The sequence below is a fragment of the Rattus norvegicus genome, chromosome 7 (assembly GCF_036323735.1).
Source record: "Rattus norvegicus strain BN/NHsdMcwi chromosome 7, GRCr8, whole genome shotgun sequence".
In the NCBI taxonomy this organism is placed as follows: domain Eukaryota; kingdom Metazoa; phylum Chordata; class Mammalia; order Rodentia; family Muridae; genus Rattus; species Rattus norvegicus.
The window spans coordinates 133,916,852-133,938,094 of NC_086025.1; the positions used below are offsets into that span (position 1 = coordinate 133,916,852).

At 48.8% G+C, this 21,243-nt stretch overlaps 1 protein-coding gene across 8 annotated transcripts in view; it reads left to right on the forward strand.

The window, feature by feature from the left end:
- The window catches only part of Scn8a (sodium voltage-gated channel alpha subunit 8), a 173,909-nt gene that overhangs the window by 55,951 nt on the left and 96,715 nt on the right, over positions 1-21,243 (forward strand). For 7 of the 8 annotated variants that reach the window (XM_063263132.1, XM_063263131.1, XM_063263134.1 and 4 more), the window contains exon 2: positions 5,117-5,443. In XM_063263132.1, coding sequence (XP_063119202.1) covers positions 5,168-5,443 — 276 coding nt within the window. In that variant the 5' untranslated portion in view covers positions 5,117-5,167. Of the gene's footprint in view, positions 1-5,116; positions 5,444-8,854; positions 8,874-21,243 lie in introns of those variants that run through there. The other variant, XM_063263135.1, reaches the window with a different exon arrangement.

Below are 21,243 nucleotides of genomic sequence, written 5' to 3' on the forward strand. Positions count from 1 at the left end.
TTACTTTCTGCAAAGTTTGCTCTGAAGAATGAGGGGATTTTGTGATGATCAGAACTAAAGGAAGAGAAGAAAAACAGACTTCGGGGTTAGAACTTGTAAATAGAAGTCCATGACATAACAGTGACTAGACATTTTACCTGGTGATGCTGGGTTCATTAATTATTGACATTGGAAAAATGGATTCTGTCTTTATACCTGTACAATGACCAGTTCCCAGTGGTTTGCAGGTTCAAATGAAAAGGGTAAAATAATGACCTTCTAAAAGAAAACAGGAGAATACCTGCATGACTGTGGGTGGGAGGGATGGCTGTTTCTTAAAAAAAAAAAAAAAAAACTTGTAAGAAAATATTGATAAATTGGATTTCAATAAAATTAAGAACTATTTATTAAACTATTGCCAAGAACACAATAGAGAAGGAGGTACTTTAAAAAAAAATGCTGGGCATGGTGGAGCACACCTTTAATCCTGGCACTTGGGAGGAAGAGGCTGGGGGAGCTCTGAGAGTTGTAGTCTACAGAGTGAGTTCTGGGACAGACAGGCCTACACAGAGAAAACCTGTCTCTAAAAACTAAACTGAAAAAAGAGGGAGGTATTTTACATCTGACGAAGAACTTGTTCAGCAAATAAGTAGTTCAAAACTGGAAAACGTAAATGAGCCAGTAGAAAAAACTCGGGCAACCAGTGATTGAGGCCTGCATTTACAGGGGGGAGTATCCAGTGAGTGAGGCCTGCACTTCTGGGGGGTGGGGATGGGGGTGGGGAGCATCCAAAACGCCAGCACACAATGCAGACTCAAACCACAGAGAGCTGAGAGGCCTGTGAAGAAACGCATTAGACCCTTAGAGAAATACACAGCAAAAAACGAGAGCAGACGTCGGGTCCTCAGAACCCATGTAAATGCCAGGCAGATGTGGTGGCTTACCAGTAATCCCATTGCTCAGAGGTGGAGACTGAGGCTGTTCACAGCAGTCTGGCCACCTAGACTAGCTAACCTTCCAGTGGGCTCTCAGTTCATTGAAAGATCCTTCCTGTGTCATCCTTAGACTTCACTATACACAGATTCACACAGGTGCACATGCTACACGCAGAGCTACATAGGGAAACTGCTGCTTCAGACCCATAAGTACCCGGTAAGCTCTGCCACTGGAGAGAGCTTAACACTTCTACAAAAACATCTGGCACTATTCCCACTGGGGGCTGGAGAGATGGCTCAGTGGTTAGGAATACTAGCTGCTCTTTCAGAGGTCCCAAGTTCAATTCCCCGCACCCACAAAGCAGCTCATGACTGTAACTCCAGTTCCAGGGGACCTGACATGCTCACACAGACATATGTGCAGGCAAAGTGCAAATGTACCATCCAACCCTAAAGTGCCTGTTCTAGGTGCGACCTCCACCGAATTAGAAGTGGAGCTGAGCATGGTGGCTCTCACCTGTAATCCTAGTCTTGGGAGGGCGAGGCAGAAGGATTGTGAAGTTGAGGCCAGCCTGGGATGGGTAATGAGATCTTTTCTCATTACAAGAATCAGAACGATACGGAGTGTCACACGTGCAGTGCTTGTGGTATAGCAGCCAAAAGGTCGCATGAGCTCAAATGGCCATCACTGGGTCAGGGAGCCCACACTTGTGCAGGTGAGGAGAGAGAAGGAACGCCGCACTGATCCATATTGGCGTGGGAGTTTACCTCGAACTTAGACTAAGTGAGAGGTCAGACGCAAACGGTCTCACGTTGTGTGCTAACGTTTTACAGGAAACACCTGGAAAAGATGCAGTGATAGGGGCCGAACGCACTCTTGGCACTGTGGAGCTGGACAGAGGGGTGGGGGTGGGGTGAGCTGAGAGACTAAGCTGGGTGAGGGGGCACAGCAGGGAGGTTGCAAATCCACTGTGACTGAGTCGTTTGCTTTACAATGGTTCATTTCAAGGTACCTAGATTTTTGCCTCAATAAACAAATCTTAAAACGTGGAGGTGCCACTAATATGAGTGACACTGAGAACATGTGGTCTGAGTGTTGGCAAGGGTGTGGGGCAGCTGGAGCCTCTAGCCTGTGGCACTAAAGCTTTGTACATGGTCTCCAATTCAGCATTCCTCCCTTAGCCAAATGCTACAGAGAATCTGGTGTATATTTGGCCACCAAAAGGCAGGGGTCAGGAGTTGCCGAGCTTCCTCTCACAGTAGCTTAAAGCGACCAAGCCTGGTAAAGTAAGGTTGAGCTGTGCTTCAGTGTGTACGGAATACTACACAGCAGTCAAAATGAACAAATGTTGTAAGGTGAACTCCACAGGATGGCTGGAATGAAGCCAAACCCCATAGGTTGGGTGTATATCTGTACTTGTCTGAAATTTAAGAAGTAGCAAAACTAATGTGTTGTGTCTACTTTTGAAAAGGAACGTTAACAAACTAGGAAACAAACAGTAGTCACCGGAGCAGATGTCAGCAAGGCAGGAGGGAGGACTTGTGAGAATCGGCGTGGCTGGGGGCCTGGAGCAGCGGTGAAATGCCATGAGAGTCGGTCTGCTGTGTAACCGCTGGGCTTGCAGGAGGAAAACGGTTATGAAAGCAGATTTTCAAAGATCTGTGGAAATGTGCCTGGGTAGACTAAGGCTGACTGCTTTTGTGGTACCTGAGTGGAGGATGCTGCTCTGGAAGGAGGCCTGAGGTGGCTAGGGACTGGAGGTGGTGCCTGGGGTCCCATGCTGGTGACAGAGCAGGAAGAAGAGACCTAGAAATAAGAACTGTTAAATGCGCCCTAACTAGGAGTCTGTGTCTGAAGTCCCCCGATACAAGTGGGGGACTGTTCTGGGCACAGTGAGGATTAGTGATAGAAGTCTGGAGTCACTGTGTACAGATGAGTTGACACAGATGAGGACCCTAAGGGAAAGAGGGTAGCCATAGGAGAGTCTGTGGAGATTGCAGCCATGGCTGTGACCAGGATGACTTAGTGTCACCAAGGCCTGGGGCAGGGGATTCAGATACACAGGGAGAAGATCCAGGAAGGAAAGAGGAAGGTCGAAAATGTGGTGGGGAACAGGGCTAATTTGGGGAGGTGAAGGGGGCTGGCCCTGGAGAAGGTGGCAAGGCAGAACGAGGCAGCTCCCAGCCTGGGTAACTGAAGCTGTCAGAGCACAGGAAGAGAATGACTTCGGATTGCAGTGGATGTGGAAGGCAGAGCCTGGAGTTCTAGATCTCTGGTCTTATGGGTTCCAGGTGTAATCCTGTCTAGCTGTTGAGTGTCTACAGGTGCTTGGAGTCCTGTCATTCTCTGCCACAGTGGTTCCCCAAGCCTCTGCTCCTATGTCTGTTAAATGGTGATAACAGACCTCACACTCGGTTCTGGAGATGAGGTTAGAGCAAGCAAGGAACTTGGAACACAGCTGAGGGCGGAGAGGAGGCCGAGAGCAGGCGCACTGAGGGCGGAGTCAACAGTGGGTGCAGTTGAGGAGGTTTTACTGACTGTGTTCAGGAGATGGGAGGAATGAGGGAAAAGGAAGGCTAGGCTGGGGACTTCTGTGAATGAAGTCTCAGAGCATGAAACCCTATCATTTCTCTGAGTTGCTTAGTGAGCTCGACTGCCTGCTGGAAACTAGCGGCGGGGCGGTGGGGGAAGGGAGGGAGGGTGGGATGGCTAACTAAACATAAGTACAATTAGGAATTTAATAGTAAAGAAACAGGAGTTGGGATATGAGCATCTGATTGAGGTCATATTCTTTTGCATTTTATTCATATTTATTATTTAGAGGGGTGTGTTGTGTGTGTGTGTGTGTGTGTGTGCGTGCGTGTGTGGTGGTGGTAGGCAATGTATGGTTCTTGTCCAGGAAGCCCTGTGCTGTGTCTGCCTAGCTAAAAACTCTCTGTTCCAAGCTGTGGTACAGTAGTCACCAGGAAAGCAGAGGCTGGGCTGGCGGATTTGTGAAAGGATCCCCGAGGGACAGTCCTTCCACAGCAGTGAGCATTTACAGTCCCGCTCTTGAGCAGGCTCACATTACATAGATATGGGAAGTGGACCCCGAGGACTAAGTAGGCACAGAAACAGCAATGTCTAGTCTTCCAAAAACTATTTCCTGGGTGCGTGTGCGCATGACACCAAGTCAGTAAATACTCTTAAAGATGTATGGAGTGTGAGAGAGAACATTAAGAAGTGTATTTCCTGGGCTGACCTTATGCTGCCCAGGCTGGAGGCAGGAAGTGTCACACTGAGCAGCAGGTGAACTGCCCCCGGTCTGTGTCCATTCAGACAAGAGCGGAATGAGTACTTCTCCACATCCTGATCCCTCCGCTTCTGTCTGGGATGGAAATAACCCAGGGTTCGGTCTACAGTAGTGAAAGGGCTTTTCACACATGGGCTAAGCCATCCCTGACGTGTGCTGTCAGTGCTGCTGCTCATTCTAGAGGGCACGGTCTCTGGTCCACCTTCCCTCCTGTCCGAGTCTCTTTCTAGGGAGCCAGTCTCTCATGCCCGCAGTGCTGCTGCCTGGCACAGGGAGGTTCCCTGGTCTGTCTCATCGCTAAGCAGCACACAGTGGGAGAAACAGCAGCTCCTTCCAGTGAAAGATGTCTTCTATGTTTGTCCCTGGTGGGTGCCTGAGCGTTACAAAGAGATTTTCAACAGCTCAGTAAATTGAAACACTTTGAAATGGAAGGATGGACTCAGACAAAATATTTCATCGATATTTTGTGTTGGCAAAAGTTTTAGTTTTGTTTTCCGAGAGTGAAGAGAGGAGGGAGAATTTACCCTGTCCTTGTCCTTAAAGGAAAACTGTTTCTTTTGGAGCGCACATCCAGAGGGAGGAGGGTGATGGCGCAAAGGCAGGCCCCAGGGAACTCTAACTGTGCCTTGTTAGAGAGAACAGAGTGCCCTGGGGGATATGGAACACATCTCCTGCCTGTGTGTGATTCTGAATGGTGGGCTGGGGAGACACCCGTCTCCCCCTCTCCCTGGCTGACCACTCCCCTGAGGACCATTACAAAGGTCACCCAAGCCGCTCTTGACACAGATATTTTATTTTTTTAAGATGAATAGCACGGTTGTGAATGGAGGTTGAGAACGAGCTGGCTTGATCTTGGCCTCCTTTTAGAGCGGTGATTGATTAATGCTGCCTGTGTTGCCGTTCTTCCAGAGCTGACCTGTCCCGGACACATAACTAACGAAGCTGCTGCAGGATGAGAAGATGGCAGCGCGGCTGCTCGCACCACCAGGCCCTGATAGTTTCAAGCCTTTCACCCCTGAGTCGCTGGCAAACATCGAGAGGCGTATTGCCGAGAGCAAGCTCAAGAAACCACCAAAGGCGGATGGCAGCCACCGGGAAGACGATGAAGACAGCAAGCCCAAGCCAAACAGTGACCTGGAGGCTGGGAAGAGTTTGCCTTTCATCTACGGGGACATCCCGCAAGGCCTGGTTGCGGTTCCCCTGGAGGACTTTGACCCTTACTATTTGACGCAGAAAGTGAGTTGGACGGGGCCCAGCCGCAGAGGCCTCTTCCCTTCAGGCTGGGGAGAGGGGAGAAGGAGCTGTGTCAGGACCTGGGATCTTCTTTCCCGTTTTGTTGCTGCTGAGGGTCACGTTCAGGCCTTCCTACTGGCCAACCCTGTTAGCTAGGCTTCCAGTTTTGGCTCCAGGCAAGATTTGAAAACAAAACAAAACAAAACAAAACAAAACAAAACACACCTGGGGAGGGGGTGAGGTGTGAAACCCCCAGGAATTTGAGGGGAAGACAGAAAGGAGAGGGAGGGAGGGAAGAAGTGCGGGCATACACAAAACACATCTATTTATTTGCATTCAGAAGGCTACTACAGCCGCGTAGAATCTCCCTGACCCACACAGTTAAATCCCACCTTTATATATAAAGGTGATATTGTTAGTACAGCAGAAGGCTGGAGATGCAGTGGGGACATAGTGTGCAGTCTGAGCACCCCTCCGGTATGACACCGGGGCATGGTCTTGTGGGGCAGACTCAGTGGTGCACACTGGGCCAAGGGGAACTCATACCTCAGGTCTTGTCAAACCATAGTGTGATGGATCTTTGTAGCAATCCTGTCCCCCTGCTGGCAGGGAACACAGGCAAAAGGCCAGGCTTTACTAGGCCAAGGGTTTAAACTTCCTGAACAGTGTCTGATCAAATCTTAGAATACTGTATGAAACAACACAAGAGGAGAAGCCAAGCCTCCTGGTGGGATTCTCTGGCCAAGTGATGGGCTGCTGGGTCCTCGGGGCTGCAGGTGCCTGGTAGGAGACCCCACCTCAAACGGTTTTGTGTCATTGTGTATTTACAGTGGAAAGCTCCTGTGAACTATCGTTGTTAACCGCCTGCCCTTTGAACTGATGCAGTCAGTGCATTTTACAAAGGCTTTTAGCTTCTTTGTCTTGTGAGTGGAATAGAATTAGGAGACCCACCTAGGGTTAGAGAGAAGGCTTAGCAGGTGAGAGCCTGAGAACCTAAGTGTGGTCCCTGGGTCTACGTGGTGGGAGGGAGGAAAGAGTGGACCTGTAAGCTGTCCTCAGATTACCTGAGTGCCCTGTGCGCATGCCCTCTCAACAGTGTGCACAGACATACCTACATACGTACATACATACATACATACATACATACATACATACACACGTATATACATCCATAATACATACACATGGCTACTATAAGGCAAACCAATTAAGTCAAGAAAGTATTGTCAACAGTTCAAACATGTTCATTAATGTTTTCATACCTACCTATAATCTACTTACCTACAATCAATCAATCAATCTAACTACCTACCTATAACCTGTCTACCTATGTATAATCTATCCATCTACCTACCTATAATCTGTTCGTCTGTCTGTCCATCCATCTGCTTGGGACAGGGTCTTACATAGTAGCACAACTTGGCCCCAAACTCACCATGTAACCACATGAACTCCTAATCCTCCTGCCTCTACCTCTTGAGTTCTGGGGCTACAGACTGTCACACCACATACCCTACGCGATGCTGAGGCTTGAACGCAGGCTCCAAGCACGGCGGGCACGCACCCCTCCTTCTGAATGAGGAGTTTTCCATCTGATTTAAAAAGAACACCCTTATCTTTTTTTATATTCCCATACTGAATGTTTTTATTTCCTCTAATGTATTAGGAAAAAAAAAAAACACGCTTTCTCGACCTACCTCAGGTCCTCACTGCATTCCAGTCACTGGCCCTCCTTAACCAAGGCTGGCAGCGGCTAATTCTCCTACAAGGAAGCAGACTGGAATTAACCTGTCACAAATAAAAAGCTTGTAGGGGAGGAAGTGACTTTAAGAGGACGTTCCTCGGTTGGGGATTTAGCTCAGTGGTAGAGCGCTTGCCTAGCAAGCACAAGGCCCTGGGTTCGGTCCCCAGCTCCGAAAAAAAGAACAACAACAACTGGGGTTGGGGATTTAGCTCAGTGGTAGAGCGCTTGCCTAGGAAGCGCAAGGCCCTGGGTTCGGTCCCCAGCTCCGGAAAAAAAAAAAAAAAGAACAACAACAACAACAACAACAAAAAGAGGACGTTCCTCTCGGTTTGCCTTTCTGGAGTTGTCTTAATTCCTGGGAGATAAGCTCTCTCTCATCTGGTAAATGATTGCCTTTCCCTCAACCTCGGTTTCTAACACCGTCACCCAGGGGACCTCAGGAAACTGTGTCTTGTTTCCTTTGTCTTTTAAGGGCAACAGAAGACCTGTTGTCATTTTAAAGTTCTGGCTTCATCCCAGTGTGGATTTTCTGTTCCAGGAAACCCAGGACCCTGAAAGCTGCAGGCACCATGCTGTCCAGGCACTGATCTGAGTGCCTCTGGTTTGGCCATCCTAAGCTTTGAGGGCCTTGTTGAGTTCCCAATTCTTCCAACCTATTCCTTAGCTCAGCACCTTCGGGCCCTGCATCTGGGCACTGGGTGCTTGCACTTCCTCCCTTTGGTCTTAGTTTTTTGGGTTTTTTTTTTTTGTTTTTGTTTTTGTTTTTTTTTTTCAGTTATTCAATACAAGTTAAGTACATTTAAGAAACAGATACAAGGGTTGGGGATTTAGCTCAGTGGTAGAGCGCTTGCCTAGGAAGCGCAAGGCCCTGGGTTCGGTCCCCAGCTCCGGGGGGGAAAAAAAAAAGAAACAGATACATATTTTGACTTCTCACATATTAAAACTAGCTCACATATTTGCATGACCAAAATTTCAGAGGTATTTGGTGAAAAGCCTGCCTTTTTATACCCACCTTTCATCTCCCAGTCCACCTCCCTGTCGAGGTAGCCTGATGGCTGCTCCCTCTGCGGCAGGAGCCATAGCAGATCCGTCAGCAACTGACGTCAGGTACCTGTTCCCAGCCTCCTTCCTGTTGTTTTCTCAAACCGACCTTAACTCTGTTGCCTGTCCTTTGTTTATGTTGTAATCTTTTTGTATCGTTATCGTTGTGTAGGCTTAGGTGGGTGGGAGGCTGTGTGCCCCGACATGCCAAGCTGTGGAATCTTGACTCTTATCCCTGTCGATTCTCAACTTCTTCCTTCCTTCCTCCGTTTTCCTCCTTCTAGAGAAGCAAATCAATGGCGTCTCTTTGCTACCTGCGGCATCTGTCTTTCCTACAGAAAATACTGTCTGCTGCTTCACAGTACTTTGCAGACTTTTAAGTGGCCGTGTGCGTGTCTCTAGTGACTTCCCTAGGAGGCAGAGGAGGGGTGTGTGGGTGAAACTGAGTCCTATGCCTTTGCCTTTCCTGTTTCTCAGGCCTGGGACTGAACAGCCTGTGTCTAACCAGCTGCTGCATTGTGAGGAAGCCCTAGAAGGTCCAAATCTCAGTGCTGACGTGTCTTTATAAGAACCCCGGTGCATGGAACAGTAACATGCCTCTCAGACTTCAACTCCACAATCTCTGGATTTGGTTTTCTACAAAGTGAGGTGCGCTGGGATGTGGAGGCCTTTGACATCATTTAATTCGGCTTGCATACATTACTTTATGGTTTTGATACTTTGTCAGAAGCCAGATCCAGGTCTGCAAGGTTACTCAGTGAGTAAGAATAATTACTAAATAAGCGATTCCCATGGGTTGTTCTCTGATTTTCACTCCTGACTGTGTGCAAGCACACACACATGCACAATTACATACCACACACAAGCACACATGCATGGGCTCACACGTGCACACACATGCACACACATACCACAAATGCATGGACACACATGTGCACCCATGTGCACACACATATACAAACACACATGTGCTCACACCACACACATACACACACACACACACACACGTAATTTTTTTAGAGCCAGAGCTGCTGTTAGTGGTGGAACCTGCATTAGATCTCACCCCTTTGCCTTTGAAATGCCTCATTTTTCCATCCTTAGCCTCAGTTGTCCCGATGCTGGTAGACAGAAATACGGAACACAAAGCAAACTCCCCTCCTGTCTGCATCCCTAACAGTACTGGGGTTTACTCACCTGTCTGGGATGAGTACTGAAGCGCTTGGTGCTAAGAGCCGCGTGGTCATCTAACCTCTGACACCTGGGTTCACTATCAATGCTGCCATATTACTCACCTGGGCATGGGCTCCTGAGCTGTTTAACTGACCCCTCCACCTTCTCTTCCTTTTTGAAGGAAGAGAATCTCCCTCCCACAGCAACCTGCAGCTGCCTACCGGATGGCATAGTGGAAAAGGCAATGTCTTAGTTATGGTTTCATGGCTGTGAAGAGACGCCATGACCACAGCAGCACTTGTAAAGGAAACCATTTCATTGGGGCCGGCTTACAGTTTGAGAGGTTCAGTCCGTTATCATCATGGCGGGAAGCATGGCTGCATCCAGGCAGGCCTTGTGCTGGGGAAGGAGCTGGGAGTTCAGCATCTGAGACTCAAAGCAAGTCCCTAGTGACACACTTCCTCCAATGAGGCCACGCCTCCCAATAGTGCTACTCCATATGAGCCTCGGGGGGACCATTTTCTTTCGGACCATCACAAGCACCTAATTGGGAATTAAAACCTTGGTTTTACTTTTACATTTTCTTGTTGATTTTGCTCCTAGCCCAATAAAATGCCCTGGGCCCTCGTCTCGGTGTCCTCATTTGTACATAGGCGTGGCAGAGCATGCCCATCCAAGTTTTTTTTTTGCTTGTGTGTTACACCTTTTCCATTCCCCCCTCCCCCAGTCCATGTTTGGAGTGGGACCAGGCGCTCTCCGCGCTTCCCATTCTGGTCTGCATCACTTCCTTTCGGAACACTCTTCCTTTAACCTCAGCTTCTGGAATTCCTTCGGGCTCACCGGGGCCCAGCTCCGAAGCTGCTCCTTCCTACGACCCAACTCCGTGCTTCACCACCAGAGCGGAGCCCTCTCCATTCTGAGTTCTGTAGTGGCAGTTTAGCTACGCAGCTTTGGCTCCCAGGTGACGCAAGCGCCCGGGAGCTGTGCGGATTCTCGAATGAAAGACACGCCCGCACCCCATTCCTTCCCCCACCCCACATCAGTTAACTTTACAATGCCTGGATTCGGGGGCCACAGTACTTCTCACCTTCAAGTGACTTTCCTTCTGTAGCTCTAAATCTGATCCGTCTTCCTCCGAATCGTGGCGACTCTCCATCCTCCTTTCTTCCAGTTCTTAGCCCACCCAAATCCAAAGGTCCCGCCTCAGTCTACCTGCCTAGCCATTGGCTGTTGGCTCTTTATTGATCGATCAAAAACCAATTGGAGACAAGGACCTTCAGCGGTTGGACACACAGATTCCCAATTTGGGGGGACTTCAAAGCGTTAGAACCAATCCCCAACAAGTTCCTATAATAGAGTCTGTCTTCAGCCCACCACGGCAGAGAAGATTTCAGGTGTCTTTCGGTGTGGGTGTGGCACGTACCTCTGTGCCCACTGGCTTCAGCTTTCTCCTTACCAGCACTAATGATAGAGCCCTTGAACGTCTCCTAAGTCTCTCTCTCCCTCTCCCACACCACCCCTGTCACACGCATACGCTCACGCACACGTTCCCTGGGCTGCTGGCAGATACGCCTTTCTGTTTCCAATATACCAACAGGTGTGGAGAGCCAGGCTGTTAGGAAAGGTTTACATTGTACCCATCAGGTGTGACTGGCGTGTTGCCGATGAGTCGTTAAGAGCTAGGCAGTCCTGTCTCTGATTCTGTCCTCATCTAGTTCCAGGTAATCTTAGCTGTGTCGGTTAACCGTGCAGGGTCTTTGGTTTCTCTAGTCTAGAGAATTTAAGGTGCACTGAGGGCTTTTACCCCACCTATTGTTTCCAGTGTCTGTAAAGGTCATAGGCTGACCTCCCCGTCTGCAGCAGCCCACACCTCCCATCCCTCTTCGCTTTGCTTCATCACAGAACACCTTAGCAAACAGGATGTTGGCTTTTGTTCATTCTTCACCTTCATTGGCTAAGGCAGGGCCTGCTCTGAACAAGCGTTCAGTCGGGATTTGTTGAGTGAATGAGGATCCTAGGATGTGAGGCACACGGAAACACCATGTCATTTTCTGAGCGGATACCAAAGGGAATCTTTAAATGAAGAATTTCCGTGCCTTCCAAAGTGAACTGAACTCTTTAGGTAGGGAAATCGGTTATCTTTTCTATTTCATTCTCAGAGAGAGAGAGACAGAGAGAGAGAGAGAGAGAAACAGAGAGACAGAGCGAGAGAGACAGCGCGAGAGCGAGCGCTTTAGTATTTGTCCATTTGCTGCTGGGAAAATCCTTTGGTCCCATCCACCCCACTAAGCATTTTTCTCTTCATGTTGTTAGCCTCCCTCTGTCAAGTGACTCCGAGAAAAGAGACACTGGTGTGGAATCTGTGTCCGCGTGGACGGCTGCACATGAAACGTGACCAATCAGTTTAAGCCAGCAAATACTCTGGAGTGAGGCACTCGGTTCTCTTGTGGGGAACATGGAATAAGGTCTATTCCTTACCCTAAAGCACCTTGTAATGCAATAGCTTATTGTACAGTTCCTCTTTGGGGAAACGAGGGATGGGTTAGAACTTTGTTTGGAAGGTAGAGGACAGGATGGGGACGAAAGCCACAGATGTAGGAAAAGCCGGTTTGTCTGATGTAAGTGGGAAGTCGAGAGTGACTGGGGTACAGAGGGAAAGAAGCCTGAGAAGGAGAGGTGGGGCCAGATTCAGAAGGCTGAGGCTCTGGGGCTCACAAGTTTGGTCATTCCTTTGAGGGTCTTCGATGGGGGTAAGGGTTCTGTCGACAGCTTAGGTGAGGGAAGCGAATGTGGTGAATGGTACGCAGGCGACACCGAGGGAATGAGACTGTGAGGGCACCATGCATGAAGTTATGAGCCTGACGCTTGTGGACATGAAAGTACAGGAACAGAAGAATTCAGGGATCCATACAGTTTGCAGTGGTCTGTTTCTACACACAGGGCCCCAGCACATTTTAGCATCACCCACAGCTGTGATATCCGCCTCCCAAGTCCTTTGCAAGCACTAAGCTGTACGCACAGAAGCCAGTGTTCACCTGGATTCTAGGATGGGTTCGCCTCAGCCGTGATGTCTGCTGGATCCTTCCCCAGGCTGAAAGTTATAAAAATTTTTACTTTAATAGAAGTTGGCCTGTTGCTCTCTTTAATAATGATCATTTAGATGATGGATGATATCTTGGGGACCATATTGATCATTTCTCTGAAATAGCTTCATTTCAACCCTTTCCTAGTCATGAGCACAAGGCTGTCACCTCCTCATGAGGTCTCTCTTACGTTTCTGAAGCCACACAGACATCGTGAGTCTTTACATACGATCTGGATGACCCAAGCCGTTTCTGTTAACCATGGTTCTACCAAAAGGGTGTCTGATTCAGGCTCTGAAGATGTTTCATTTTTTTCTGCTGGGGCTGCAAGCATTGGCCTGTGGAATCACATTGGAGTAAAAAGCTCTTCTGGTTCCAGAGGATCAGGCTGTCTTTCTGCTGTTCAGAAGTGGGCTCAGCACCTATGGCCTGTTCCTTCCTGTCCTCTGGACTATGGGGATCTTTGCCACGGGTTATCCCTTCCCTTTCTGCACTTTGTATCTCCCTGTCTTAGTTAGGGTTTTACTGCGGTGAACAGACACCAGGACCAAGGCAAGTCTTCTAAGGACAACATTTCACTGGGGTTGGCTTACAGGTCCAGAGGTTCAGTCCATCATCATCAAGGAGGGAGCAGGGCAGCATCCAGGCAGGCATGGTGCAGGAGGAGCTGAGAGTTCTACATCTTCATCTGAAGGCTGCTAGTGGAAGACTGACTTCCAGGCAGCTAGGATGAGGGTCTTAAAGCCCACAGCCACAGTGACACACCTACTCCAACAGGGCCACACCTCCCAATAGTGCCACTCTCTGGGCCAAGCCTGTACAAACCATGACACCCCTCTCCCTGGTGTTGCTCCCCCCACCCCCTGGTCTATGAACATAAGCAGTGCCTCTACCATTTCATGACTGCTGATCCAGGCATTTCCCACGCCATCAAGAACCACAGTGGAGTCCTGACCCCCTCCATCCCTACAGCCTTGTCTTTCTCATGACATCCTCAAGATCTCCCACAAGTGGACGGTGTTTCTTAAGGTTTTACGTCACCAAACCCCTCGGCTGTGTTAACCCTCATGCTTGCTTAAAACTCTTCTTTCATGTGAATTCCCTTAGCAGCTCAGGCTCCTTTCCGTTTTCTTCTCTTTCTCCTCCCAACAGCCCCTTCCGTGCTGCCTCACCCTGGGCGACCTCCCCCTGTCTCAGCACCAGGCCTGATCTTGCACCTTCTGGCTGGTTGCTTCCTTAAGGCACATTCCCAGACATCCCCGTGGGTTTGCCACAGGTGACCAGAGTGTTCAAAAGGGAACTGCGTCTCTCTCAGGCCACTCACTTTTGTCTTTGAAAGCACCCTAATATTCCATATATATATATATATATATATATATATATATATATATATATATATATATTCCTGATATAGCCAAGTTTCTGTGATACCTGAGGACTGACACTAGTAAAGGCATACTAGTATTATGATGGAGTTTTTTCCTTTTTAATTGCTTATGCGAATGAGTATTTTTGCCTGCATGTATGTCTGCACACCATGTGTGTGCCTGATGCCTGCAGAGTCCAGAAGAGGGCTTCAGATCTCCCAGTACTGGAGTTCCAAACAGTTGTGAGCTGCCATGTGGGAGGCGGGAACTGAACCCAGGCCCTCCAGAAGACAAGCAAGTACTCTGAACTATTGACCATCTCTCTAGCCCCTGATGCATGCTTTTTAAAAAGTTAGAAAAGAAAATCCAGCTTTAAAAAAATATATATGTATACGTGTGTATATATGTGTATATATACATATATATAATACATATGTACATATATATATACCTTCTTATCCAGCTAAGTTACTTGTTCACCCAACTAGTGTGTAGAGGAACCAGGTTTGCATCCTGTGGTCTGGGAACTTGTCAGTCACAGCACCAAGTGCCCAGCTCTGCTCTTGTCTGCTCTGTGCCACAGAAAGATGTCTGTGCGGAGTTTCTGCTATCACTTGTAGACACCACCACCACCCCCCCATTTTGTTTAGAAATTTAATGTATTGGCTCTCTTAGCCATTTTTCAAGCCACATCCCCGCCATGGTATCTGAAGCTTTGAAAAGGTAAAAAGACTTTTTCAAAGCTAAAATGAGTGACTTTTTAGAGGGGGATGAGCCAAGGGTCAGAAAGCTGAATATTTCTGATCGCCTGACGGAGGGCTGGCCAGGGGTCTTTGACTTTCACTGTATAATTTCTTCATGTCTAAGAGATCAGTCATACATGTAATAAGCATGTATGACCTGTCAACCTTGTGCCACATGGGCCTCATGTCACGTCCTCTGCTTGCTAAGCTGAGAACATCTTGGTAGATGGAAGATAGGCCCTGCCTATCCGGATTATTATTGGTCTTTACAGAGGGTGCCTCAAGTTTGCTGTGTTCTGGAACATTTGTAGTCCTCTACCTTTAGAGGAAAAATTGCCATTGAAGGGGGCTGGGAAGAGTGGCCCTGGAGGAGGGTTAGACCTGCCCTGCCCTGCCCTGCCCTGCCCTGCCCTGCCCTGCCCTGCCCTGCCCTGCCGTGAGGGAGCATCATTTTGCTGACTCAGCCTTGAAGCAGGCACAGGGTGCTGCTGTCAGGTGACCTGGGTGTTTGTAGGAAGTGACAGTGGATAGCCACACCCATGTGTCATTCGCATTGAGTCCCTCCAGGCGACCACCTGAGAAGACCTACTATGCTCCCAGGTACATGGGGCTTCTGTTTTGTTTTGTTTCTGAGTGTTAAAGGGATTAATTAGACACGATTCCCTCACTGATAAAAGGGTTAGACCCGGCATGGCAGGAAGAGCCCTGGCTCAGCAGATCTTGTTCCGAGAACCCCTCCCGAGGCTGTCCCTGCCCCCACTCTGACTATGGCTCAGGCAGATACCTCTGGGATTGCCTTTATCAGACTTGCTTTTGTTTCTGAGATGGGGCCTCTCTGCGAACCCTGGCTGATCTGGAGTTTCCTACACAGACCACGCTGGCCTTGAACTTAGAGGATCCACCTGCCAGTGCTGGGATCAAAGGCGTGCACCACCCGAAGGTCTTCTCAAGTTCTTTCACGGCAGTGAGTTATGAGTCTAGGCCTGGGAGTTGGGTTAGGGTTAGGGTCACCCTGCAGTCCCGTGTCTCCCGACTTACTGCTGTGAACTTGAGCGACTTCCTATACCTCCCTCATAGTCCGCTTTCCGTCGGCGGTGGTTGCCATGAGATAATTGCAGAAAGCGTGGTAGGGTCCCCGCCATGTAGTAAATGACTAATAACCACCAGTGTGGTTATCTCTTCAGGTAGACTCATAGGTAAAATTGTCAGGATTTCTAAAAATGTCGTATTTACTTACTTACCGTACATGGGTGTTTTGTCTACGTTTGTCTGTGTGCCACCGTGTGCAGCGCCTGTGGAGGGACTGGAACTACAGTTTGGAAGCCCCGTGCGGGTGCTGGAATCAAACCTGAGACACTGGAAGAACAGCCAGTGCTCCGAAGAGCTAAGTCATGTCTCCAGCCCCACTGGGCAAGGATTTTTTAATTTTAAAATACAGGGTTTAGAGGCCTCCCTTGTTCAGTCCCCGGGGTAGTGGAATGGAGCCTGAGCACGCCAGCGCTCTGACTGTTCGCACAGAGCTAGCGAGAGTTCTGCCGAGTCCTCGAGCCTTTCCTGAGCTCGGTCTTTCTCAAGGTTCCTGGGTTGTATCAGTATCCAGATATTCTGGAAGTATGGCCCCGTTTGTTTCTCTTGGTGCCTCTCCAGGATACTAAAGCTATTATAGTGATTTCACTTCAGCCAGCAAATCTAGAAGCTTTCCCTCTGCCCCACCCGGCCGATGGGCATTAAGGTGCCAGCTTAGTAATTCCAACTTGACAGGTCACGTATTTATTAATGGCGTCACAGCCTGTTTAGATTCTGCCTCACCTTTGTTTTCCCGAGTGAGTGTTTGTTTGTTTGTTTGTTTGTTTTGAGGCAGGGTCTTGTCAGGAGCCCAAGCTGATCTCAAACTCAAAGCTTCCCTGCCCTAGACTCCCAACTACTCAGAAAACACAAAGAAACTCTTTGTGAAATGCATTTGTCACCTGCTCTGTTGCTGAATTGACCACGTGCACAGTTACTCAGAAGAGAGCGTCAACCTGCTGGTAATTAGTGAAAACTAGCCTCGAAGAGGTAACCGGGTATATTGGTTACTGTTCTATTGTTGTGACCGGATACCCAAGACACAGGATGCACTGAGGGACGGATGCCGTACTCAGCTCACTGGCTGACTCCTTTCTATCCAGTCCAGAGCCCCAGACCAGGAAACGGAGTCACCCACATTCACAGTGGGTCTTCCCTAGGTGAAATCTTGGTGCACACGTCTTATAAACTCAACCAAAGATGTGTTTCTAAACCCAGCCAAGTGGACAAGACCAACGGCCACAACTTGATCCCCGAGCACACGGGTTCAGCTTCTATCGTAGCGCCCACTCTCTCAGGCCTCATCTTCATCTGGACACACACGATGCGTTTATTCCCCCTCCACTCATCTCCACAGTCTGCAACCTTCCCAGCACCGTTCACGGGTCCAAAGTCTCAGCTGAGAATCAAGATTTTTCACTTGTAAGCATCTAGCCAGTGAATGGTACAGATTGCGTTCTTAACCGTATCCAGCGGCAGAGAATTAGCACTGCCCATTTCAGAACAGAGGGACGGCTGCCTAGCAGGGAAACAGACTGGGCCAAAGCAAGGTCAAGCTCAGCAAGCAGCCACCAACCCCTGCAGCTCCCTTCTCAGCACCAGCTTGTAGTGGGATCATCTGGGTTGGGATGGCCTTGGATGTCTTCACTTCCCAACTTCATGCAGCGACCTCTCGGGGACTCCTTGTGGGGAATCCAGCCCTACCACACTTTGCCTGGCCTCAGTGACTTTCCAGACCTTGGCACAAGCTTTTTTTTTTCAAGACAGAGTCTCTCTGGCTTCTAGCCCTCCCTGACTAACCTGGAACTCAGTCTATAGACCAGGCTGGCCTCGAACTCAGAGACCCGCCTGCCTCTGCCTCCCGAGTGCTGGGACTACAGGCGTAAGACCTTATTACTCCTCACCTACATCTCTCGTGCCTAGAAACCCAGTACCATCTGGACAGCACCGCCAGGTTCCACCATAAGCTTGATACATAGCCTTTTGGATTACAGTCGCAGGAAACCTTCATACCTGCCAGGCTGACTGTGGGGAAATATTTCTCAAACTGGGAAGCTCCTAGGTGACATTCCGAGTCTTAGTTTCCAGCCTGCTCCTACCATTCTCCTTTAGGACAGGCCCCCTGTCCTTAGTTAAATCCTCCTGGAAAACCGGCTCTAGACATGCCCAGAGATGCGTTTCCACAGTGATTCTAAACCCTGCCTAGTAGAGGGCAGTGGCTATCACAGCAAGGCTGAGGGAACACGGTATGCATAACAGATTTAGGCAGGTGAGAGCCTCCAGCTGGAGAACCAGCCCAAAGTGAGAGGGTTGGGCGGTTCTAGAGATCCAAATGGTTCCGACTTCAGGCTCTAGAGACCGGCACCCTTAATGGCCCTTGCGGTTGGAGCCAGAGAGAGTGAAAGAATCTTTGTTCCCATTACGCTCCTTGGACTAGGCCGATCTGTAGAACCAGGAGGTTATGAGCCGCTTGCCTCTCAGGATGCTGGGAACTTACCAATGAGGACGCTCCCCTGAGCCATGTGCTGCACCTCTGACCAGGTGCAATCAGAGCAATGCGACGGTCTCTGGCCACGTGGTCTCTGCACAGCGTCTCTTCTTACTCAACTTTGCTTGTTTCTCTTTATACTCAGCCCCCACTGCCCCACCACCGTCCCCAGAGCTGAAGACCAAACCCAGGGCCTTGAGCTTGCTAGACAAGGGCACATTACCACTGAGCTAAATCCCCCCTCCTCCATTTATACTTTTTAGATGGCCAGGAACCATTTTTGTTTGGGGTGTGGGGCTGAGAATACTCTAGTAAGCGATACACACCACAGTGCAGTGAAGCTGTATGTTTAACGGCTGCATCTGAACTATACCGCCATTTGTTTGGTAGGCTTGTACCTGGCTGGGCACAATGACTCTTCCTCTACCTGTGGGCCCCAAAGAAAAGACTGCAGCCGGCGCTAACCATGCCCCTACTCCGAAGTCACACGCTCCAGGCCCCACGTAGCTAACTCGAGATGAAAAGCCCATGTGTTTTAGGAGACTCGCTTTCTGCCAACATGACACATTTATTAATACTCCACGCCATAATTTGTTAAGAGCTGCCCCACTGCTCTTAATGGGCTTTGTGCTCAGAAACCTTCGCCGGCTGTTGTTATAAACAGATATTTCCCTTCGGGCAGTAAACCACAGTCCAATTTCAATTTCCCTTTAACTCATTTACTTCACAAAGATCTAATTTAAGACATCTTGGGTAAAATAGTCTTGGACTTTATGGGCACCAAGTGATTGTTGCTTAAGAATTATTCTCCTAAAAGTCTCAAGCTCGTCCCTGCCCCAGTCATGTTTCGAAGAGCCCGGTGTTAGAGCCACATTGAACTAGGGATGAGTCTTCCTTTCTGGATGATTGAGGTTGAATCAAAGAGCCGTGTAGATGTTTTACATTCTCGGTTATGTGTAGTGGTGTGCACCTTAAATCCTAGCACTCGGACGTAGAGGCAGGTGGATCTGCAAGTTCAAGGCTAGCCTGGTCTACAGAGTGTTTTCGAGGACAGCCAGAGCTATGTAAGGAGGCCTTGATTAGAAAAACAGAAAATTCAGTTATGTATTTTTTTGTCATTGGTTTTCAGTCATACCTGTTTATGTCCCTCATTGTTCCATCACTGGGACAAATACTTGAGAATATCAACTTTAGGGAGGAAAGATGTATTTTGGCTCCCGATTTCAGTGGGTCCAGTCCCGTGGTCAGCAGTCTCCATTTCTTCAGGCCTTTGGTGAAATGGCGTCACGACAGAGGGGCATAAAAGGGGACAGCTGCTCACTTCCTGGCAGCCAGGAACCAGCAGCAGGAAGGAGCAAGTAAAACATGCCGGTCTGTATCATCTGTCCCTCACACGCTCACTCTGCCCTGCCTCCCACAAGCCTGTTCACTCCAGCTCTGTCTCGCTTCCCAGTTTCCACCATAACTGGGACAATGGGTTCACCCAGGCACTGCCTGAGGGCCTTATGATCCAGTGTAAGGGGGGGGGGGAGTCCAGCGCATGCGCAAGTGCTCTGCCACCAGGAAGCTACCTCCCGCTGTGCTGTTCGCTCGCTGCTCTGCTTCCCCGGCAGTTATCAATCACGCTCATCCCTGGTCTTCTGAGACTAACACAAGAGGGCAAAATAACTCTGAGATTCTGCCAGATGTAAAGTGGAAGGGTAACTAATGGTAGGTTTTCGCCTCAGAAGCCCCGCGCGCTGCCTTTTGCGCTTCGTCGTGGAAGTCTTGTGAAATTTCTAAATCGTAGATAAGTAGGCTCGAAAAACTTGCCACACCCGACCAACAAGCTTCTCGCTCCCTTTCTAAATGTGAAAAGCGAGATCTAGGGACAGGTATTGGTTCATCTGACCCCAGCTACGGAGGGGAAGACGAAGATGGCCCATGTGTTTCAGGACACAAGCTGAGAGATGATCTGCTTGCCCCCTGGTGGGCCCGATTTTCTGGATTCTAGCGCAGACTCATTTAACCATCCCTGAGGTGGGAGTTAGCGATCTCTGTTTTTAAAAAGTTCTCAGAGGGTTCCAGTGCAGCCAGTCTGGTCTTCGTCAGAAACCCGTACTAGCTACGCCACAGCCCAGATCAGTGCCATCTGTCCTGTGTGGCCCACGAGCTAAGTATGGGTTGTCCATTCCCACATGGTTGGATGTGTGAAAAGTTTGTGTGTCCATGGAGTTTTTCAGAATTACAGCCACGCCTGTTTGTTTACTTATTGTCAGTGGCTTCTGTGCACCTCAGTGGCAGAGTCAGCTATGGTGACAGAGACTGTGCCACCCACAATACTTCCAGCGTGTGCACTCGCAAAGAAGTCCTGCTGTCATTGCCCATTTCCCGTCTCTCACGTGAGCTCTGCGAGGACCAGTGTTGACTGGGAAATCCCCGAGCTGTGAGGATCTCACTTCTGTTGGTCTAAGCACCCTCTCGCTTCATCAGAAGGCGTGTTTAAGAAACACTACATGCAAATTATCAGTAAATATAGTTATTTTAATGATAAAGTAAATTATAGAGCTACTGAATTATAGAGGATGTTCATTTGTTTAAAGAGTTGGGTGTACAAAAGATGATTCTTATTTATAAGTAAAGGACTTTTTATAGCTGTTGAAGATAAAGGAGCTTAGAAAGAGGTGATGTTAAAGTGTTTTTATTTTGTGTGCAACATTGTCTTTAAATTATGAGAGCTATACTTCACGAATGAATTGTAACCAATAGAGCCTCTATTTGCAAACCAATCTTTTTTTAATTCTATAAAAGCACCTAATTTTCCTCAGGATCCTCAGTTTTCTGGTTTGTCACCAGAACCCTAGCCAGCTCTTCAACTAACATGTAAGGGTCTTCTCTCACCTCAGATAACGGACTGTTCATTAACCAACAGACATTTATTGAGCACCTTCTGTGCACAGGTAATGATTTTGTAATAGGATACAGCCCTCATGTAACTAACCCAAGAGACAAGAAAATGAAGGACAAAGAGAATAGGTTATTGCTATTTCTTTTAAGTCTTGTCGCTTGTCTCTTAAGGTAGGCAGGCAAGTTAGTAAAGGCTTGGGGGGGGGGTGAACTTTA